At 45.1% G+C, this 20,210-nt stretch overlaps 1 protein-coding gene across 2 annotated transcripts; it reads right to left on the reverse strand.

The window, feature by feature from the left end:
• Positions 1-614: 614 nt before the first annotated feature.
• On the reverse strand, positions 615-12,600 carry ABHD4 (abhydrolase domain containing 4, N-acyl phospholipase B). Of its 2 annotated transcripts, none has more exons than XM_016132709.2 (7): positions 12,515-12,600; positions 9,170-9,258; positions 7,574-7,946; positions 7,274-7,428; positions 5,514-5,625; positions 2,747-2,933; positions 615-2,043 (listed from the first exon to the last, which is right to left on the reverse strand). In XM_016132709.2, the coding sequence occupies exons 1-7, from the start codon at positions 12,574-12,576 to the stop codon at positions 1,954-1,956; spliced, it is 1,068 nt and encodes a 355-aa protein (XP_015988195.1). In that variant the 5' UTR covers positions 12,577-12,600; the 3' UTR covers positions 615-1,953. The 2 variants fall into 2 exon arrangements, with proteins under 2 accessions (XP_015988195.1, XP_015988197.1); XM_016132711.2 differs by lacking the exon at positions 12,515-12,600 and adding an exon at positions 12,404-12,503.
• Positions 12,601-20,210: the final 7,610 nt, after the last annotated feature.

The raw sequence follows: 20,210 nt of genomic DNA on the forward strand, positions 1-20,210 counted from the left end.
ACATTTTTTTTTGAACGCTTAGCATATCTCACTTTTCTGGCTCAATGAAAACATTTATTGAACATGAACTAGGCATGTGCCAGATGTGCCCTGTGTCCTAAAGTAGCTTATGATCTAGGAAGGAAAGATGGACATGAAACGAGTGACTACCTGTTTGAGTTTTACAAAAGGGGCCATTGAGTACGCTGTGGAGAAACAGAAGAGGGGCGTCGAGTCCAGCCTGGGAGGTCAGAGACAGGCTGACTATCTGAGGGAATGAGTAGGAGTCAGGAGAACAGGCTGTGAGGCACAGTCCGTCCGGGTGAAGGCTCGTGTGGAGTGAACTTCGGAAGATGGCAATTTACTGAGCAGCGGGGAGCACGCAGCTCTGCCTATTCCTCCTCTGTGAATCAGGGTTTGGCCTGTCCACACTCTCCATTTACTCTCTGAGGGGCTTGGCTGAGATGGCCTGTGCCAATAGCGATCTAGAGGGTGAGGGCTGTGCTAAAGGGAAGAGGGAAAGGCGTGTAAGCTGGTACCTCTCAGGCCTCCTTCTCTAACTCAGGCATCACAGGGGCTGTTCAGCACCACCCCAGCTCTCTTGTCGGAGCAACATGAAGCAGCATCACTGCCAACAGCTTTTACTCATTTCTTTATTAATGTAGAAAAGGAGCCCAAGGTAGCTGGACCAGTAGTACAAAGCACCAGGAGTTAATATTATTCTGGTGAAAGGTGGCTTTACAAAAGTGAAGGAGCAGGTAGGCACTGCCCTGGTTCTGGGGCCAGGCCCAGCCTACTGCCCAGAACCTCACAGCAGCGCCTGGAACCAGACCCTGGGAAAGGGTGACAGATGGCAGGGATGGAGGGCCAGGCAGTGAGAACCGTCCTGTGACTGATGAGAACAGAAAACTGGACCATGGGCAGGGGCTCCAGAGGGCCTCAGCTCTGGGGGCAAGTATAAAAACCTTGCAGGGCACAGGAATCCAGACACGGTCCTGAGTTGAAGGGCCTTTCCCTGCTCTCTCCACTAGGGGCCATCTTTGCTCTATACTACAGGTGGGGCTTCAGGGCCCAAGGCACAGAGGGAGGCCCTTGGGGCCTCCCTGTTGGAAATAAGGGGCAGAGAAGGAAGCACTTGAATGTTCCCAGCTTAGGCAGCCAGGACTGAGAGACAGGGCAGGACAACAGCGCCCCCACGCAAAGGGGCTGGAATGCAGGGCAGAGATGGGCTTATCCTTGGCCCGTTACCCCACGGCAATGGTGCCTGTCTTGAACCTTAGCAAACGGAGTCTGCAGTGAGCACTGGGTATCAGCAGACCTGGGTTCTAATCTATGCTTTCTTGGAAAAGAGCTATACCACCATGGGCCAGCTATGACCTGCCTTAGCCTGTTCCTGATCCATTAATGAGGGCTTTGGATATGACATCTCTGGTCATGGGATGGACTCTGCAGAACATGGGAGCTCCAGGACTTGCTCTCGGTAGTTAAGTGGGAACTGGTCCCAACCAGTCCCCGAATGGTGGCATGGGATGGGGCCAAGGGCTGATAAAAGAGGACAATGCTCTTGTGTAGAACCTTCTAATACACATTCCAGAGCCGGGAAAGGTTGTGGGAGCCTCTCCTTTGTCCAGGGGAAGAGAGGCCCCCCTCCCTTTGGCTCGGTGCAATGTGGCTTGGTGCAGGCCCTCTATAACCACTATCTGGGTAACGCTTGGCATGGAGAGAATGGGGTGCTACTAAGCAACCCTTTATGTTCTTCTCCGGGGTGGAGAGCTCAAGGCCTTTTGTGGCTTCTGCCTCCGGCCCTTCATATGGGGTCAGGAGTGCTCTTTACTGTGTTTGTGCTGTGAGGATAGCCCAAGACTCTGCCTGGCTGGCACGTTAGTTGGTGAGGAAAGGACAGAAGGGTGAGTAAGCAGACAGGGAGGCGAGAGCGACTCTCTGGCTTTCTCCTCTTCCTCTAAGGAGAGTAGCTCAATCAACCGAGTCACAGATCTCTTCCACCATAGCATTGAAGATGTGTGGCTGATCTGCGTAGACGTGGTGTGAAGCACCCTCAATCTCCTGCGGAGAGAGGAACCCATCAGGGTGGGACAGCCCTTTACTTTGGGCACTGGAAAGTTATTAAATCATTTCTTGTCCTTTAGACCTGCTTGTCCATCGCCCATCTGCACGGATCAGAAACAATGGTCCGCTTTTCTCCCTGGACCTTGGGGCTTTCCTGCGGGAGCCAATGACTCTAGGTATCCCATTCTCCTTCTCCCGTGGCCTTCCATGCTAGCCCCACCACCGACCGATCTGCTCATTTCACCCACAGGTCCTATAAACTAGGGCCCACTGGGCACCCAGCCTAATTAAGCACACTCCTTAGCAAACAAGGATGGAGGCGGGTAAGAAAAAATGGGAAGGTAGGAGTGTGTTGGGAAGGTGTCATGGCAGCCGCTACTACTCACTCCACTGTTCACAGCTCTGGTTTCGAGTGGGAATTACAGCGGGGCTGGAGTGGCAGCGCGATGTCCGTGCCTGGCTACTGGACAAGAACCTGCCTTTTAGCTGAATCGGGCTACGCAGAAGTGAGAGGCCCCTGATCATGAAATGGCAGAGAGCCAACCCTTTCAAATCCATTGCCCCATCTCAATCTGTCCATCCTTCCTTCTCTCCACTGATTCTTCCTTCACCTTCTCTACTCCGAGAGTGAAGCAACATAGGCTGGCATTCAATGCACAGCCTTTTCACATCAACCCTGCCCCTTGGGCGGCAAACGTACCATGTCTCGGACATAGGAATCTGGCCTCTGCAGCTTCACCTTTTCTCCCGTGCTGGTATCTATCCAGGTGTTGGCCCCATAGATCATAGTGATGGGCACGTCTTTTCTAATCAAGTGAATTCGCTCTAACATGGGGCGCCGGGCCCAGCCGAAGGACTCCATCATGGCTTTGAAGGCCGTCTCACCACTAAGAAGCAAAACAGTGCGAGGTAATTAGTAGAATAAACGCTGCAGCATTAAAAAAAAAGAGAGAGAGAGAGATTTGTTGGTCTCTTCAGAGGCTGGGGCAGTACCTTCATCATCTTGGTATTCCTCTCAAACGCTGGGTTTGAGACTCATTAAATATTGGTAAGATCAGGAGACAGGACTGATCTCCAGAGGCCTCCTATCGCAGAACCGAGTTAGAGGGACACACTTATAAAAACCCCCAAGGCACTGAGAGTGGCCCAAAGATGCAATGGGTTAATATTATTTAACAAATATTTATGTGTCACACCCTGAGCAGAGTGAGGGGATGTACGAACAAGACAGATGTGGGACCTGCCCTCCTAGAGCTCACGCTTGAGTCATTAAACAATGAATTATACGATTAATTATTTAACTTTAAATTTCCCAAGAATTATGAAAGGTTGGTGGGGTGTCAAGAAGACACAGACGAGGAACTTAGCCTGCTGGAGGTGGAGGGAGGTCAAAGAGTTCATCTGAGGCGGATGCTGAAGAACGAGTACTACGGCAGGACAAAGTGTTTCCTGAGGAGACTCTGAGATGAATCATCAGTCTTGCGAGGACCTGGTAGGAGCAGCGGTTTTTGCTAGGTGAGAAGCAATGACTGCCAATCGAATTGACGGTACTTTCTGGTCATTTCCTTAAATAGAGCTAACTGAACCATTATTATGAGGGGTCTGCAAGGCTGGGACTGACGTGGCTTTCTGGGCTGGTCTGTAGCTTTTGTGTGAGGCAGGGGAGGAAGTGCCTCCTACCAGGTTCAGCCTGTTCAGGTTATTATCCCTGGTTTCCTTTCCATCCCTGGGATGAGGGGAGCCTGAGTCCCACACAGGCCACCAGAAAGTTCTTCCTTAAGACATTGCAGCGTACTGGGAAAATCAGGGACTCTGGAGTCAGCAAGACATGACTTCAAATCTTGGCTATACTCTCTCAGCAAGTCATGTAACCAGAACACATCTTAATTTTCTCATCTACAAATTGGAGAGAATTTATACCACCTCATTAGGTCACTGTGAGGAAGATGAAAATATGTACAAAGCTGCCATGTTTAGGTGAAACGAATGTGTCCTTGGCCAAATTTCACGTTTTCCAAGGGAATGGTAAGTTACCTTGAGCTTGTCAGGGTTACAGCTCGAAAACCCTCAGGGGGTCATAAAATGGAGTGATGGGGACTGGTTATCACTGATGTCATCACCACTTCCTCCAAAACAGGAATGCATCTGTGATTACATATTCTGTGGCTTAGACTGGGAGGCCATTCATTAAACAGTTAGGTCTGGGACTGGGATATGTTCCGAAGCAAGGGCTTCGGCCTGTGGGGCCTCAAGTGCTGGCACCTAGCCCAGTGGGGGCTGAAAGGGGGATTGAGAGCTGGAAGCAGGGGGCTAGCTGATGGTTGAGCTGAGTTTCTACAGTGCTGCCTAAACAGGGCCCTTCAATTAGCTGAGCTCATGAGGAATGTTGGATGGATAGACGGTTCCCACGCTGCCTGAAAGCTATCGGGGTTTGAGGCTAATGCTCAGGCAGTACTGCTGGAATGCAAGGCTCCCTCTTCTTCACAGTGTTGGCTCACAACGGGTGACCCGGACAGGGCTGGAATGAGGTAGGACAGTATTGCTGCTCTCAGTGACCTTGGCTCCTGAGATGCCTCCCAACAGGTTGGGGTGAGGCCACCACAGAGGAGGTGCCACCAGTGCAGCCTCCTGATATCAGCCACTTACAGGGCACGGCCTGAGGGGAAGATTACCTCCCTGGCTCTGCCCTGCCTGTCAGCTGCCAAGACTACAGATCAGCAGGCTTTGTGGGGCCTGCTGGGTGAGTAGTCATACATATGAGCTTCTCAAGATTCTGGGAACACCCTGAAATCTCCAAAAGATTTGGAAGAAATGCCTATTCCAATAAAAATATTTCCAGGTACACATAGTTAAATTTTAAAATGCATACTCTCTCAATCGGCAATTCAATTTGCAGAACTATATATTCTACAGTCACGTATGTGCCAAGTAAGATGTGTTAGGAGCTTCACTGAAGCGATATCTCAGACTGTGATATCTCACATCATGTGATATCTCAGACTGCAAATAATGAGGAAATTTGAGAGTTACAGATATGGGACAGAAGACTTCTTTCCTTCTTTCCTTTTTTTTTTTTTTTTTTTTTTTTTGCCTTTATAAATACCATGGCTACATCACATTTTTTAAAAAAATTATTAAAAAAAAAAAAAGATCTTTTCGAAAGGCTTTCCAGACTCTTGCCTGTGAGGCTAACTGCCTATCTCCAGGGAGGAGTAAGTATCCTCCTCTAGAGACAGCAGCAATTTTAATTATTCTATTATCTTCTCCATCCCTTTGTGCCTATCCCTGGGGAAGCCTCTGGAAATGATCAAGGCTGCTAATGCCTCTGTTTCCCTAAGTGAATGAAAGATTTGTGGAAGAAGAAATACAGCACAGAATGATCCTGGGACGGTTCTGGAGTTTTCCAGCAGCTGGAGTTTTATCTCCAAACCTGTCTACCTCGAGCTGGCTCTGGAAACTGCCCTCACCTGGGATTCTGTGCATTGCAGTGGTAGATATACTCCGATATAGTATCATCTTCAAAGAAGTCTGCAAATTTGCGCTTGAAGTCTGGTCGAAATCGCTGCACGAGGCCAGGCCCTGGGAGGGGATAGAAAACCATGGACTGGGCAGTTTGGGGAATGTTTAACAACTTTCGCCAAACATTATTTCTTCTAAGGGTCTGTTTGTTATGTACATTTAACATAGTAGTGGCAGAAAGAGTGTGCGAGTCTTCCTGGAAGCTCCAGATGACTACAAATGAGAGTCAGTTGGTTACCGAAGAGTTTTTAACAGTCTAACGTCACTGAGGAACCAGATTATTTTCAGCTCAATGATCTTTTTCTCCAAGGATCACAAGCACCACAAGAGTCCATGGTTGAGAGACTATCCTTTTACAGTCTGGGCTATGTTCTCTTCTTCCTGAGACCCTAATGGCCTTTAATCTTCTGAAGGTAGTGGATGAAACTAGACCACCTCCCAAGAGCCTGCTCATGTTCAGACCTGTAACAGAATACGCGTGGAGAGGCAAACTGAACCCTGGCATCTCAGACTCGGGGCAGTTTTAGAGCAATCTGTTCCCTTCTTTATATAGTTCATGAACATGCAGTAGGGCACCCAAAACAGACTGTAAAAATTGAGCCTAATGGTCAACTTCTGATCTCTCTCTCTTTTCTCTTCAGGTCTTCTCTGTGCATATGAGAAGCAAGGGGTGAGAGGGAGGCACGGCCAGGTCCCCTGGACCCTGGTCCTCTTCCATGGCTTCTAGCCAACTGCCCCACCCACACTAGCTCTGATGCCCAAGCATGAACTTGGCCAGATGCAAGTCCAGGAAAGCAGAGAGTGGAGAGCGGTGAGAGTTGGGCTTTTCCTAAATTTCTACTGTCTATTCAAATGCTAATTTTTTCTCTATCAGAGGCATTCTGTTTCTCAGGAAGGGCTTAAAGAGACAACTCTTACTTAGCCATTAGTAATCAACTCATAATAATGGGCTACTAAACATTACTATGTATACATAAGCCATTAGTGTAAGATAGAAGGTCATCAAGCTTTTCCATAAAGGGAATCTGCTTTTCATTTTATCAGAGTAAAAACTCCACAAAAAGGGTGCTGGTAGGGTGAGGTTACAAGCCTGGGACCTACTAATTCCACTTACTCTGGCTGGTTCCCCTTGAACTCCCTCCCTCCCTTCAGCCGCAGAATCTGCTGACAGCGGCTAAATGGTGAAGATGTGAGTGACTGAAGTAGGGCATGGTTTTGAGGGATTTGCCTGACACTGTGGGTTGTGCTGGAGACTCTGGTTCTGACATCTCCCTGCTGCATGTGCTAGGTCAGCTGCGGAGATGGGAGCCAGCGGTGGTACCATGCTGAATCGCCAACAGGCTGCCATAAATTCACACATGCAGCATAAGGATTCAGCAGGGGAAGAGTCACCTTCCTCTTCTGTCATGGCCCTTCTCTCTCTTTCTCTGGACATCAAGCCAAGATACAGAGTGGTTTTGCTCCACCTGTCCCTTGGTAGGAAAGCCTTTTCCATGCAGATGAAGGGAAAAACGAACCTTCCAAAACTGCAGACAAAGAGATCTGGTCCAGAGTGAAAGCTTTAAATAACAATGCTAGGGCCATTACCACATTTTAAGAACAATCTGGGGATGATGGGGAATGATGAGAGTCCAGACACAGTGGGGCTTCTAGAATGGGACGGGCCAGGGTTTGAGGAGACAGTTTTTTTTATCTGTAGGCTACTCACCCCAGGGCCCAGCTACTCGAAGAACAGCCAGTGGATTAGAACGCCCGAGGACAGAGGCCACAGCTTTTAACCAGGTTGGGGGTGCACGGATCTCATTGGGGTCCGTTGGTCGGAGGGGAAAGCCCCATGGGTCCACCAGAATAAGGTGTTTAACTCTAAAGGAGGGCAAAGGAGAGGCCACATTCATTTGGAGGTACTGTAGCCCTTAAATCACCCAGGAACAAGAGAACTATTGAAAACTACTACCGGGAGGTTCCCGGCAAGGAATTAGTTATGATCAAGAGGGCGGCTCCTCCTCACCTTTCAGGGTACTTGATAGAGTAAGAAGTGGCCAGGAATCCTCCCAAACTGTGCCCAAGGAGGATCATACTGGGGATCCCCATGGTCTCCCGCCATGTCTCTATGGAAGTCACAAACTCGTTCTCGGCCCCCTCTGGATCCCTTGGAAATGTTGGCCTTGAGCTTCGCCCGAAGCCAAGCAGGTCGAAGGTGTGCAGTGTGCGGCGGGCACTCAGTGAATCCATGTTGAGAATCCAGAGGCCCACGCCACCCCCGAAGCCATGCACCATCACCAAGGGGGTGCGGTCTCTGAGCTCAGGGCTCACGGTCACTGTCCAGATCTTGTTCTGGTTTGGGAGAGACACATATCGGGCCAGGAACTTGTTCTGGAGACCTGGGGAAAGGGGATCCATGGCAGAGCAGTGAGTCTGTTTTCTGATAGCATCATCATTTTGCCTGGACTTCCACTCTTCAGCTCTGTCCTTCCATTCCCAAACCCTTCTTGACCTCCTTCACTTCTTTCCTTTCATAACCCTCTCCCCATATACTCTGAGTTCAACTTTGACAATTCGTAGAGCTTCTAGTCTGCAGGTAATAAGAGGGGCCATTTTATGCCTTGAGGCTGTCTGCCTGGCTCCTTTTGGGGCCCAAGGTGGCAATGACCCCACTGACCTCACAGAGGTCCTGCATCCATTGCTCTTGTGCCTGCGTGCCTGGGGCTTGACAGATGTACAGAAATGCCCTTACTGAGGGTATTCGAGAGGGCAGCTTCTCACTGGAGGTGAGCCAGATGGAGGGGGTGATGGATGTGAACTGAGCCACGGGCATATTTCTCTTAGAGACAGACCAAAGTGGGCAGTGCTCGTTTTGCTGTCCTGAAGGCAGTCACATGACAGAGCTGCCCACGGAAAGTTACCTGGATCCTGGACAAAAGCTTGGAAGCTGTAACTGTTTTTTGACTGCACTTAATCAGGTCCATAAGTGAGAGGGTAGCCATGGCTAAGGCAGTGGTACAGCGCGGGTAATCTCACAAGAGAAATACAGGGAGATGTGGCCCAAGGGTCTTGTTTCAGCCAGTGGCTGCAGGTGTTCATGGGATGCTCTGCACCAGTATAACACTGTCCATGAGAGCTGGTCTCTGGGAATCCCAAACTCTTGTCCCAAACCAGAGAAGTGGTGGGGCATTAATAATATTAGAGACTATGGGCTGCTGGTCCTTGGGCAGGAAGGTGGTAAATCTAAGAAGTGATTGGGTGTTTGGAAGAAGAGAGAGGGAGAGGAAAAAGAGAGAACTAGTGGGAGAAGGAAGAAGGGAAGGAGAGAATGTGTATATTTGGATGTGTTGTGTGCTAATAGTTTGTATAGAGCTGGAGGTGAAGTTGTGGGATGTGGCAGCAGCTGGCACGGTACATAGGGAGGGAGACATCAAGGAACCATTATCATAGCATATGGTGTTCTCTGTACAAATCTCCTCTCAGACCACTGACATCTCCTCCTCCCACCCCCCACCCCGCCCCAGGCATCGTTAATCAGGAATCAGTGGACTCAGTGTACCAAGCTCTGGGAAGATCCTGTATCCTCCTGAGGGAGGTGGCACAAGCCATCCCTTCTACTTACATTGGAGGATCCTGGCTTCCACGTTCTTCAGCTGAGACATCGAAGTGGGGCGCCAAGCGGGCAGCCAGCTACTCAGCCAGCCTTGAGGCCTGGGACAAGGAGACGCAGAAACACACTCATTGGCAACAATGGAAAGGAAACATGGATGCCCTCAGCCTTACTGACAGTTACAAAAGAGTTATCAGGGTACAGGGTGTTTCCCAGGCTCAGGAGACCTCCCACTATGGCAGTCAGTAATTCCCTCACTGCCTGATAGACTGTTACTCTTCTCCGGTAAATGGCTATTAACAACATGCTCTTTGTTTCAAAGACACTCAGAATATCATGTGCACAGCGCTTCATAGTTTCCAAAGCATTTTCACATTTATTATCTCATTGGAGCTTTATAATCCCCTTTGTTACTGGTTTTCATAATGTTCGAGATCACAAGGGGGAAAATGGCCAATTTTTACCTAATGTTCCAGTTATCTTTTGCTATCCCTGGGACAAAATGCTCCTTCTCCTTTAGAGTAGGACAAATTCCCCTGCCATCTCTCTTCCTGGCAGGGCACTGGGGTTTGTGTGTGCCCTCTTCCAAGCCCTTGAAAGTACAGAGTGCTGCCAGTGCCCAGCTGGGCTCTCAGGCAATCCTCAAGCAACAAGATAGGATAGGCAGGGAGCAGGAGGTGGGAAATCTGGGTTCAAGATCTGCTGTGATTCACTGACTGGACACAGGTTGCCTCTGGCCTTGTTTTCCAGATTATAAAATGAGGAGAAAGCTCACATAGTCGTCACCTCCCATGGCATGCAATAAAACCGATAAGAACCTATCCTGCTCTCTCCTTCATACTTAGAGGACTTTAAGTCATTGCTGGGTAGAAGCTGACAGTACCAGTTTTGGAATTAAAAAAAAAAATCTTGGATCTGAGTCACAGTATTACTATTTATGAGCAGAATGGCTTTGGTTTGATAAATAACCTGTCTTTGAAGGTCTAGATATGTAAGGGTACTTGTAAGATGCCTGAGACAAATTAGATGCTCAATGAATGAACTTTTATTATTTCTTATCCATCTCATATGATATTTCTCTTTTCTTGATCTCCACCTGGGTGAAGGGGATTATAGGATGGATAGCACCAGCTATGGGAAGGGCGTGTGAACACTGGCATGGTCACATGGGGGCATTCTGTGGGAGAATAAGGGGAACCGTTACTTCCCTCGCCCCCTTAGTATACACTGAGCATCCTGGTACATCATTTAAAGCACAGAATTTTAGATTAGGTTGGTTCTCTGGGAACCACCTAGCCCAGTCTCTCTATTTTATATTTGAGCAAACTGATGTCCAAAGAGGTCATACAGCTAGTCAGAAAAAGCAGAACTAAAACCCAGATCCTAAATCCAGGTTTCTCTATACCTCTTCTCTGGATGTTCCAGCCTCAGCTTTTCAAGGCCATACATAAATACTCACAGTATATAAAATCATGGTCACACCGGTCTCTGTTTTCTGAAAGGAGATGTAATCTAAGGCCAGAAGGCCAGAGTTCTAATCCTAGCTGGTAAGTCACTGCCATTTATCAGCAATGTGACTCTGGTCTTTCTATGTCAAAGTTTCCTCATCTTTAAAAGGAAGGTAATAATAGTATCTACCTCATAGGGTTGTTGTAAAGACTAAATGAGTTAATGCACCTAAAACACCTAAAACACATAATGCCTAGGACTAGATAAACTCCCAATAAACTTTTTTCCCCCCAGCTAAATCATAAGCTGTCAACATTTCCAGTGTTTTGCAAGTAACAACTCTCAACAACTGAGGTTTGAAATAAATACTTAAGTTGCAGCAGAGAGTGGTACATCAACAACTTTATAGCCAGATGAGAATTGTCAATCTCAATCTATCCAATCCTACAGAGACTCCGAACCCTTTTAATTCTCCACTGGAATTCCTTGTAAGCTCGAAATATGCACACTGCCAAGGTCATAGAATTTTTCTAGTCTTAAGAGACAAACTGTTCACATAATAGAGACTGTGACAAGTTAGACCACGGCATCTGGACCCCGCATTGCATTGTATTTGCCCAAAGCAGCACTCAGGAGAAATGTTCTATGGAACAGTACCATGGGCTGCTCAGATATTTGGGGGAGCTTTATTTTGCCTCTCTTCTTCACCAAAAATGTTACAGGTACAGCACTGGAAATGGTGCCTGGCATACTAGATCTGCTCAATACAATTGGGGATATGAGGGCGGGTGGGGAGTGGTGTATACTGAGGCAAGGTGCAGAGAAGCCACTTAGCCACAAACTTAGCCTGGCTAGGGTGGTCTCTTCCCCTTAGAGCATTTTTATCTTGATGGGGGCGAGGCAGAAGGGGTTCTGTGTTGTTTGGACCTCTGTGATCTTGGGCAAGTCTCCTAACTTCTATGGGCACTGGCTTCTTCATTTGTAAAAAAAGAGCTTAACTACCTGTATCTCAACCAGACCTAACATGTGTCTTCCTAAGTTGTTGTAGCTACCGTACATTTTCTCTTGGAAAAGTCATCTTAAAAAGTGACAATCCCCTGGGCAGTTCCTTGAAGAACAGGAAGCTATTGTTATAAAGGCTGCCGGTTGTGCAGCTCTGAAAAGGGGGAACACAGGATCCAGGAAAGGCTCTGTTCTGATGAAAGCAAGGCTTGGTTGCGAGCTGAGTCATTCTTCTGGAAGCAACTTTGCCTGGCTCCTATCACACTGAGAATGGCTAGTCACACCACCTACAGGTGGCATCCCAAACCTGACGCTTTAAGGCAGTGATAAGTCCCAAAAGCTCTAATTTTGAGACCACATCATAAAGGCTATTGTTATGATGATTAAAAACATCATCAACTAAAATCGCAAGCTGCAAAGTGTCTTGTTGGGCGAGCACTAAAGAAAACTTGCAAGCCATTACTCCAGTTAGACCAATTATAGAACGATGGAACCTTCTCTTCTTTTCCTACACCCCCAACTGCCATCCTGGGGCAAATCCAGACCAGCAGACCTGGCTGCTACCCCAGAATCCGCGTCCCACAAGCGTGCTTCCGGGGATCGCAGACATTCCCACTAAATCTAATGCCAGAGTACAGCGGCTAGAGGACAACAAGGAGCGATCTGGAAGACTAATGTGGAGAGTCGCTGAGCTGCAGGCAAACTTATTTCCCATCGCTCCCCCCGGCTCTGCCACTGCTTCTGGAAAAAGCAAAGCAAACAAACGCAGCCCTCACCCCCTCCCCTGAGGCCGACCTGAAACAGGAAAGGCGGGAAGGTGTCTAAAAGTGTTCCTCAGCCACAGACAGTCCCAGGATCATGGCCCAGAGAGAGAGAGAGAAAGAGAAAGAGACAGGATTAACTCACTGCTGCTCCAGATCATCGGCCATAGTAAACAAGCCCTGCCGGGTCGATCCGAGCCAGCCCATCCCTCCGCCTGACGCCAGCACCAGCTGACCTCGAAGAGGGTAGGATAACAAAGTGGGGCGTGGCCAGCTCGCCGGGCTGGGAGCGCGCCTCCCCCCAGACTCTGGCCTTGAACCTGGGCGGGTGGGTGTGCCAGAGTGAAGGAGGAGAGGTCTCTGCGGTCTTACAGAATAGGACAGTAGGCCTGGATACACATTTGGGGGACAGTGAGGGAGATGAATAGTACTGAAACAACTGAATCCCTCACAGGAGCTCCACCAAGCCTCCATTCTCTAATAATTTAAAAGTGACAGATTTTGTAAATAAAAAACAGGTTGAATTTAGACAAACAGCAACTTTTGTACACTATGTCCCATGCAATATTTGGTACATAGTGGGCATCCTGTATTTTATCTCCTGACCCTAAACCTCAGTGACATATGCCAGGATGCAATCTCTTTGCTTTGAAGATTTTCCAACCCCTTTCCCAGGAAGATATGGCTCAACGACAGGTCTCTCACGGTTTGGAGGCTTTCTGCTTCCTCTCGCCTCAGGAGTGGCAGTCGAAGGACTAACCTATAAGTCTGGGTCTCCTTTAGGTACCTGGAATGGAGTATGGGGACTTGGGGGGCTATGGTGGATGGCTCAGCACAGAGATTCTGAGTGTACTTCAAGCTTGCTCAGCAGAGGAGCCAAATCTTCAGGCTGGCTCCAGATTTCATCTGAACTGGTAAACAGGGCCTGATGGACTGCTGTCAGATTTCAGGTCATCTCTTGGTTAGGTTAAAACCAGATTGGGGTTTGGAAGAGGTGGATGGGAGAATTCTAGTGCCAAGTGGTTTGTTAAGGTGTTTGTCTTTAGCTGTCCTGCAGGACTCAGGAGATTCTGAGATTTCTTCTTTCTCATAACACGGTGTTAAACTGATCTGATTATCATTATAAGGGCTTACGATTTAAGAGAATAGGTATTTATAGAGCTCAGGGACCTAGAAATTTGCAAGATGTGGAGCAAAGTAGTATGAGTAGCAGAGGAGCTGTCTCTTTTCTTCATTCTTTCAACAAAGCAGAGTGACTCTAAACTCCAGTATGCCTAAGAATCCTCTGGAGGGCTTGTTAAAAATTCCGGTTTCCGATTTCTACCCTCTGAGATTCTAGTTCATTTGGTTTGGCTTGATATTAAAAGCTGCATTTTTAGGAAGCACTTCAAATGCTGGAGTTCTATGATACATGTTGGTTAATTAGAAGCATACTTTCTGGGGTCAGAAGTTTGGGTTTAGGTCAGTCTTGGTTTTACTACTTATGCACTGGACACCCTTGGGTAAGTTATTTAGTGCCTCAGTTTTCTTCCATTGTCTTGTGTCTTGTCAGAATTAACCAAGGTAATCCAAATAAAAGTTTAGGACATTTATTTATGGTAAAAATGTTACTTATTTATTATCATTATTATTATTTATTATATACCTATTCAAAGCCAAGCATTACGTTAGGCACCAAGAATACCATTATCAACAGGAAAGAAATAGCCTGCTCTAGTGGTAAACTGAGACTTTCTATCTGTTGCTCCTCTAGGCTGTTTTTCCCTCTGCAGAGCTTGCAACTTTGTATTGGGAGTTCACCTCAAACCTCTCCTCTTCTGAGGCCTTTCCTGACCACAGGGTCTAAAAGAGAACCCCAGTTACTCTATCACATTATTTTATTTTCTTCATATCACTTATCACTATCTGACATTATCGTGCATATTTGTTTACTAATTTATTATCAGTTTCTCTCTATTAGAGCCTAAGGTTCATGGGGGACCTTGTCTGTTTTGTTTTCTGCTTTGCTGCCAGCACCAGGATGTCACACACAGTAGATGCTCAGTGCTTATTAGATAAATAAATGGGTGAAAAGTCTAACAAGACAGATGTGTAAACAATTACCTGTAAAACAACGTGCTGTCAAAGGCTTTGAGAGCTGCATTCTAAATTGTACCATATAGGAAATTCCAGGCTATATCACTCCGAGACAGGGGAACAAAATCTCCCACTTTTCTGAAGACTTCTAAGATGTAGAACTTTTTGAGGCAAGGATGAGCTGGCTGGAACTGGTAGTTGATCTCTCTAGACCTCATATCAGGAGGCAGTGCAGAGAAGCATTTGTGTTTTGTTTCCATGTACCAAACCAGCTTTACATTAAAGGTTGCTTGTAAGTAGGAAACTTGAACATATGGAAAATGCCTTTTATACTAAGTTAGTAGATCCCTCAAGGTGTCCTCACACTTGGGACATCTCAGGATTGAGCTGGACCTGCTAGTTATAAAGTGGAGAAGACTCTTGGCGCCTGCTTTAGGCAGGCCTCTGGGAGAAATGTCAGGTATTTTTTCTTATTTTTAAGACAAGATACACTATGTGCAGGTAAGTATGAAAGAATACATTTTCCTTCTATCTCCAAATATGTGGTTTTATGTATGATTAAAGTACTAATACGGTCTTTATAGATAAAAACTAATTTTGACGAACCCTCTTTTTGTGCCTGTAAATCACATTAAATATTCCAGAAGTAGGTGGAGCTGATAACCTGATAGCTCAGGTCTGGCAGGGATGAATCATTCTTTGGTTTGGATGGGTGGTACTGCCTTTTGAATGAACTTTTAACAAGGTGTGACCCTTGGATTAAACATAGGAACTAAGTGTAATAGCTCTAAAGTTGCCCTGTCCAATGCGGTAGCCACTAGCCATGTGTGGTTACTTAGATTTAAATTAATAAAAATTAAAGGTTCTTAGTTACACTAGCTACTTTTCAATAGCCACGTGTGTCTGGTGGCTATTATACTAGACAGCGCAGACACATTTTCATCATCACAGAAAGTTCTATTGGACAATGTTGCTCAAGCACTGATGAATTCAGTCACACGTGTGGAGAGTGTTCTGCTCTTGGAAAGGACAATATGGTACATTCTGGCTTGGGTGCCAGGGTCAGAGCAAGACTGAGGACTTCTCTTCATGGGACCCCCCTAAAGAGCTAGGAGGGAAGGAAATCAGATAAAGGAGCCTGCAGAGTTGTTCCACTCCATCAGGGACTGAAAGGACAGTATGATAGGATAAAGGGACATGGACTTATTGAGGATACTTGCTGCTTTACTAGGACTTAGATCAGAAACTTGATACTTTAGAAATTTGAATTTGTGCTGTTTGCAACTTGATTCCTCCTAAAAATTTCCTTCTGCAAATAACCTATTAATCTATTAGAAAACAAGGTAAAAGAAAAAAATGATTTTTTTTTTTTTCCTGCACTCACACCAATACTTCTGACACCAAATGTGTGGGAGTTTTCACACCAAGCATTTTTCCAATTCTTGGAGGACACCAACCGGCTGTCCTACAGTTTAACTCAATTCTGACACTAACTACCCTGAGTTGGTGCAGACTCCATAGACTAAGGGCTCAGTCCCACAAGACTATCCCCTTCCTCCACTTCAGATACCAATCTCAAGTCCAGGTTGTTCACTTATGCTTCTGATGACCAACTATATATAGATTGGAAGTTCCCACCACGCCCTCTTCAGGTCAATAATTTTCTAGAATGGCTCACAGAACCCAGGAAACAGTTTGCTTACTAGGTTCCGGCTTATTATAAAGTAATACAACTTTGGAAAAGCCATATGAAGAGGTGCATAGAGTGAGGCATGAATGAAGGGGCGGGCACAGAGCTTCCTTGCCTTCTTAGGGTGTGTAATCCTTTCAGCACTTGGATGTGTTCAATAATCTCTCTGAATCCCTTTGGTTAGGGATTTTTTACACTTGATTTTAGCCAAAAGGCGGAGAAGCAGTTAGGGATTTTCTAAATGGAGGCTTCATTACATAGGCATAATTGCTTAAATTATTGGCCTCTGGTGACTGAATGCAATCTCCAGTCCCCCTTACCCATCTGGAGATTGTGTGCGGGGAGGGGGGGGTGTCGAACTGAAACTTCCAGCCTGCTAATCCCTGGTTGGTTCCCCTAGCAACTGGCCCCACCCATAGGGGCTTTCCAAAAGTCACTTTATTAACATAAACTCAAGTGTGGTTGTGTGGGGAAGGAGGAAGCTTTCTTTTATTCTTCTAGGTTCTTTCGGCTGGTCTAATAATCAAATAGACTTGAGACAGGTTAATAAGAGAAAACCAAATATAATTACATGCATTCATATAGGAACCCCAAATACATGAAAGAGTTAGAAACCCCACATACAAGAAAGGTTCAGAGACAGAGAAAATTAAGCATAACTAGCATTTTGAGCTAAGGATGGAGCTTTAGAGAGGAGGAAGGTCATTCTGAGGAAAAAGTGCAGACATTCAGGAATTAGAAGTTTGCCCTGCCCTATAGATGAATCATAAAGTAATTTCTGGTGATGATTCTTATTATAGGCAATGACCCTAATCTAAATTCTTTAAGAAAGAGGTAAAAATTTCTTGTGAGCTTGCAGGGTCTTGATTGACTTCAGCTTAAAATAATTCACATGCCAATGTGGCTTTTCTTGGGGAGGCCTGTTCGGAACCCCTTCAGTTGAAAAGGGCTTGTTACCAATACAAAAGATGCTCCTGTTATTGCTCTGGAGCTATTTCAGGAACTGAGGACACAGCCAAATATTATAACAAAAAATTGCTCTTATCTTAGGAAATTACAAGGGATTTAGGAACTCTGTGCCAGGAAGCAGGGATGAAGACAAAATATATATATTTTTATTATATCATAATATCATATAAGGAAAGGGGATTTTGGTCACATCGAGGCTAAAGTTTAAAAGGCAGAGCTGTTACATGCAATAGTAGAGAGAAGCAAAAGGAGAGATCTGAAGGAGAAAGTGAAAATACAATATAATTGGAAAAGAGACAAGAGACTCTTCTTTCCCATGCAGAAATTTTCTTTAGAAGAATTTTTTTTTTTGAGGATTTGTGTGTCTTTTGATAAAGAATGTCATTTCTTACTGTAGAGACATACGCTGTAAAATAATGGCCTTTACTCGTATGCTTTATCTTATCACTTCTCTAAACATTCATTGCTTTTTTGTTAAAATACTCTATGAGCCCAAGTTCTTACCACTCCTTTATGTTACTCATAATTGAGTGCTCCCATGTGTATGTGCAATGCACATGTTAATAAACTTTTGTTTGTTTTTCTCTTGTTAAATTGTCTTTTGTCATTCTAATTTACAGAGCCAATGAATCTATATGGGTAGAGAGAAAAAGTTTTTCTTTTTGCTAAAAGATAAACTGAGGAATATTAAAATTTGTAAGTTTATTTGAGTAAAAATTGATTCCAGTCAGGCAGTATCCAGTCTAGTAGACAGAAAGGAACTCTGAGGAGCTGTACAAATGAAAGACTTTTATAACCAGAAGGGTGTAGGTAGGAACAAGGAATTTATACTGGGCAAAAAAGTGGGTTATTACAAACTTACTTTTCTTTAGGGGCATCAGGCAGATTGCCTAACTAGTGCTAATCAGGTAATTCCTGATCAACTGGTTTAAGAGTCACTTTCTGAGAGAGCTGAAACTGTAATTTAGTCTAGATTTGGTGATGTGGGACTTAGCGTAAGTGACTCCATTTTGGGCCTATTGACTTGTTTGTAACACTCTCCAACAGTGTTTTAATAATAAAACTCTTAGGGTCTATTCTGACTTCAGCTTCAACTTATAACTTTGAGAGACATCTGAGTTGTAGTCCCACCAGTGCCATCTTTTGCATGCCCAAAATACTGGGGCTCTGTAGTTTGTTCAACTTTTAATTATAGAGAAACAGGAGAAGCAGACAGTTATCACGATTAATGATAATTAATAACAACAAATATTTACCAAACAGTCATCATGTTTCAAGTACTATGCTAAATGTTTAACATCTCATTTAATCATCACAACAGTCCAATGATCCAGGTATTGTTATTTCTATTTTATTGAAAAGGAAAATGAGGCTGATAGACTAACTTGTCCTCGATTAGATCACTACTGAACAGCAGAATCAAGGTTCAAAACCAGGATTGTCTGATCCTAGAGCCTGCACTCTTATCTACTACTCTGGACATGAATTTTTACATTTATTAATTTTCCCATATAAACTATTGAAACCAATACTAATATTAACAATTTCTTATTGACAGATCAGTCAAAAATGTCTCAGTGATTATAGAATCTCAAACTGAACACAGAATGAGACCTTTTCTTGCTAATTTAAGTAGTCCAGAAAAGCCTTAGTTCATTATATTGGTATTTGACTTTGCAGTTCTCAGAAAAGTACGCATTTTTTAGGTGAATTTGATATCTTTTAATCTCTTCTGCTTTCTCTCTTTGGGAGTTCCTATGAAGGTGCTACGGAAGGAGCCTGGCCAATGGACTAGAACCCCTTTGAGGAATCCACTCCCGAATGATTAAAAAACGTCAGCCTAGCCTTTAAAGTTTGAAGTTGATTAGTGGTGAGGAAGCTACCCTCCTACTTGCTGATGAGGCAGGCAGAAAGTTTCAACTTGTCAGAGAAACTGATGCTTCTTGCCATATTTTACTGAAATAGGAACCTGCCTGGTTATCTACTTTTTTTCTTTTCTTTTTTTCCTCAGCAACATCAAGAGTTTAAGCTGAACTTAAGTTCATATAGCAGTGCAAATCTCTGTGGGTGTAAATATGAATATAGCTCTTCAAATAGACTGTAAAGCTTTCTGAGGAAATAGATTATTTTTCTTCTGAGCAAGTCTTTGCCCACCACTGATAAACAATACATTTGTTGATGGTGATAGTTTTGTCTGAACACAAATAAAAATGAAAAAGAAGGAACATTGTCATTCATTTGCTGATTTAGGACTTTCGCTTGAGTACCTAGGATAGCTCAAAGTTATAAATAAGCTGAAAAAGTATCTGGTTATGGGTGACTTGCAGCTGAAAGGTGAGATGAACTAGGTTTGGAAGGTCAAATTCATGTGAAATTCAAAGGGTAGTGAAAGTTAGAAATTAAAGTGGCCCTTATTTTGTAAAAAAGTTAAAACACTAAATATAAATACTTGATACCACTTGTTAAAATACAAAATCTCAACCCTTCAGTTTCCTCTGCAAAATGAGTTGGGAGTGGGTAGGGGTTGAACTAGGCAACGTTCTTGTAGGCCTTTTGTGGTTGCCTAAAAATTGACTCTTACTAGAAATTACTGTTTGACTATTGCTATGGGCACGTAGGCCTTTGATTATAGGAACATAACATTCTAAACAAGCTTTCTGCTTCTGTACCCCCGCTTACGCACCTGACCTGTGAGTTGACAGGTAGTGAATAGAAAAAGGATAGACAGAATGAAGAATGGGATTTTGGGCTTAAAAACCCTGAACCTCTACATTTCGGGGCTGCGTACCCCTGGCAGACCCAACTGGCTGAATAAAGAGTGTTTCCTATAACTCACGGAGTTCCGGTGGTCCGTCTGTCTTTCCAGGGCTGGCGGCTACAACACTTTCAGCGCTAACATCCTGGGATATTACACTGGGTTCAAGATGGCAGCTTAGGAGTTGAAAACAGCTAAATTTGATCATAGAATTGTTTGTACGTTAATCACCTGTCCTCCCCACCTCATTCTCTCCCCTTACCCCACCACCAGCTCTTCTACCACTGTATCTGATCCCCCTGAAGGTACCTAATTCCCCTGAGGGTATCCAAAGTAGACAACGTCGGCCCC

The sequence above is a fragment of the Rousettus aegyptiacus genome, unplaced genomic scaffold, assembly GCF_014176215.1.
Source record: "Rousettus aegyptiacus isolate mRouAeg1 unplaced genomic scaffold, mRouAeg1.p scaffold_m13_p_3, whole genome shotgun sequence".
Classification (NCBI taxonomy): domain Eukaryota; kingdom Metazoa; phylum Chordata; class Mammalia; order Chiroptera; family Pteropodidae; genus Rousettus; species Rousettus aegyptiacus.

Coding starts and splice junctions, on each gene's coding strand:
- ABHD4 (XM_016132709.2), bottom strand. CDS start 12,576: ATGGGCTGGCTCGGATCGACCCGGCAGGGCTTGTTTACTATGGCCGAT. Junction 2,934..5,513: donor TGCAATGCACAGAATCCCAG/GTGAGGGCAGTT, acceptor TTTGCTTCTTAG/TGGTGAGACGGCCTTCAAAG. Junction 2,044..2,746: donor ATTCCTATGTCCGAGACATG/GTACGTTTGCCG, acceptor CTCTCTCCGCAG/GAGATTGAGGGTGCTTCACA.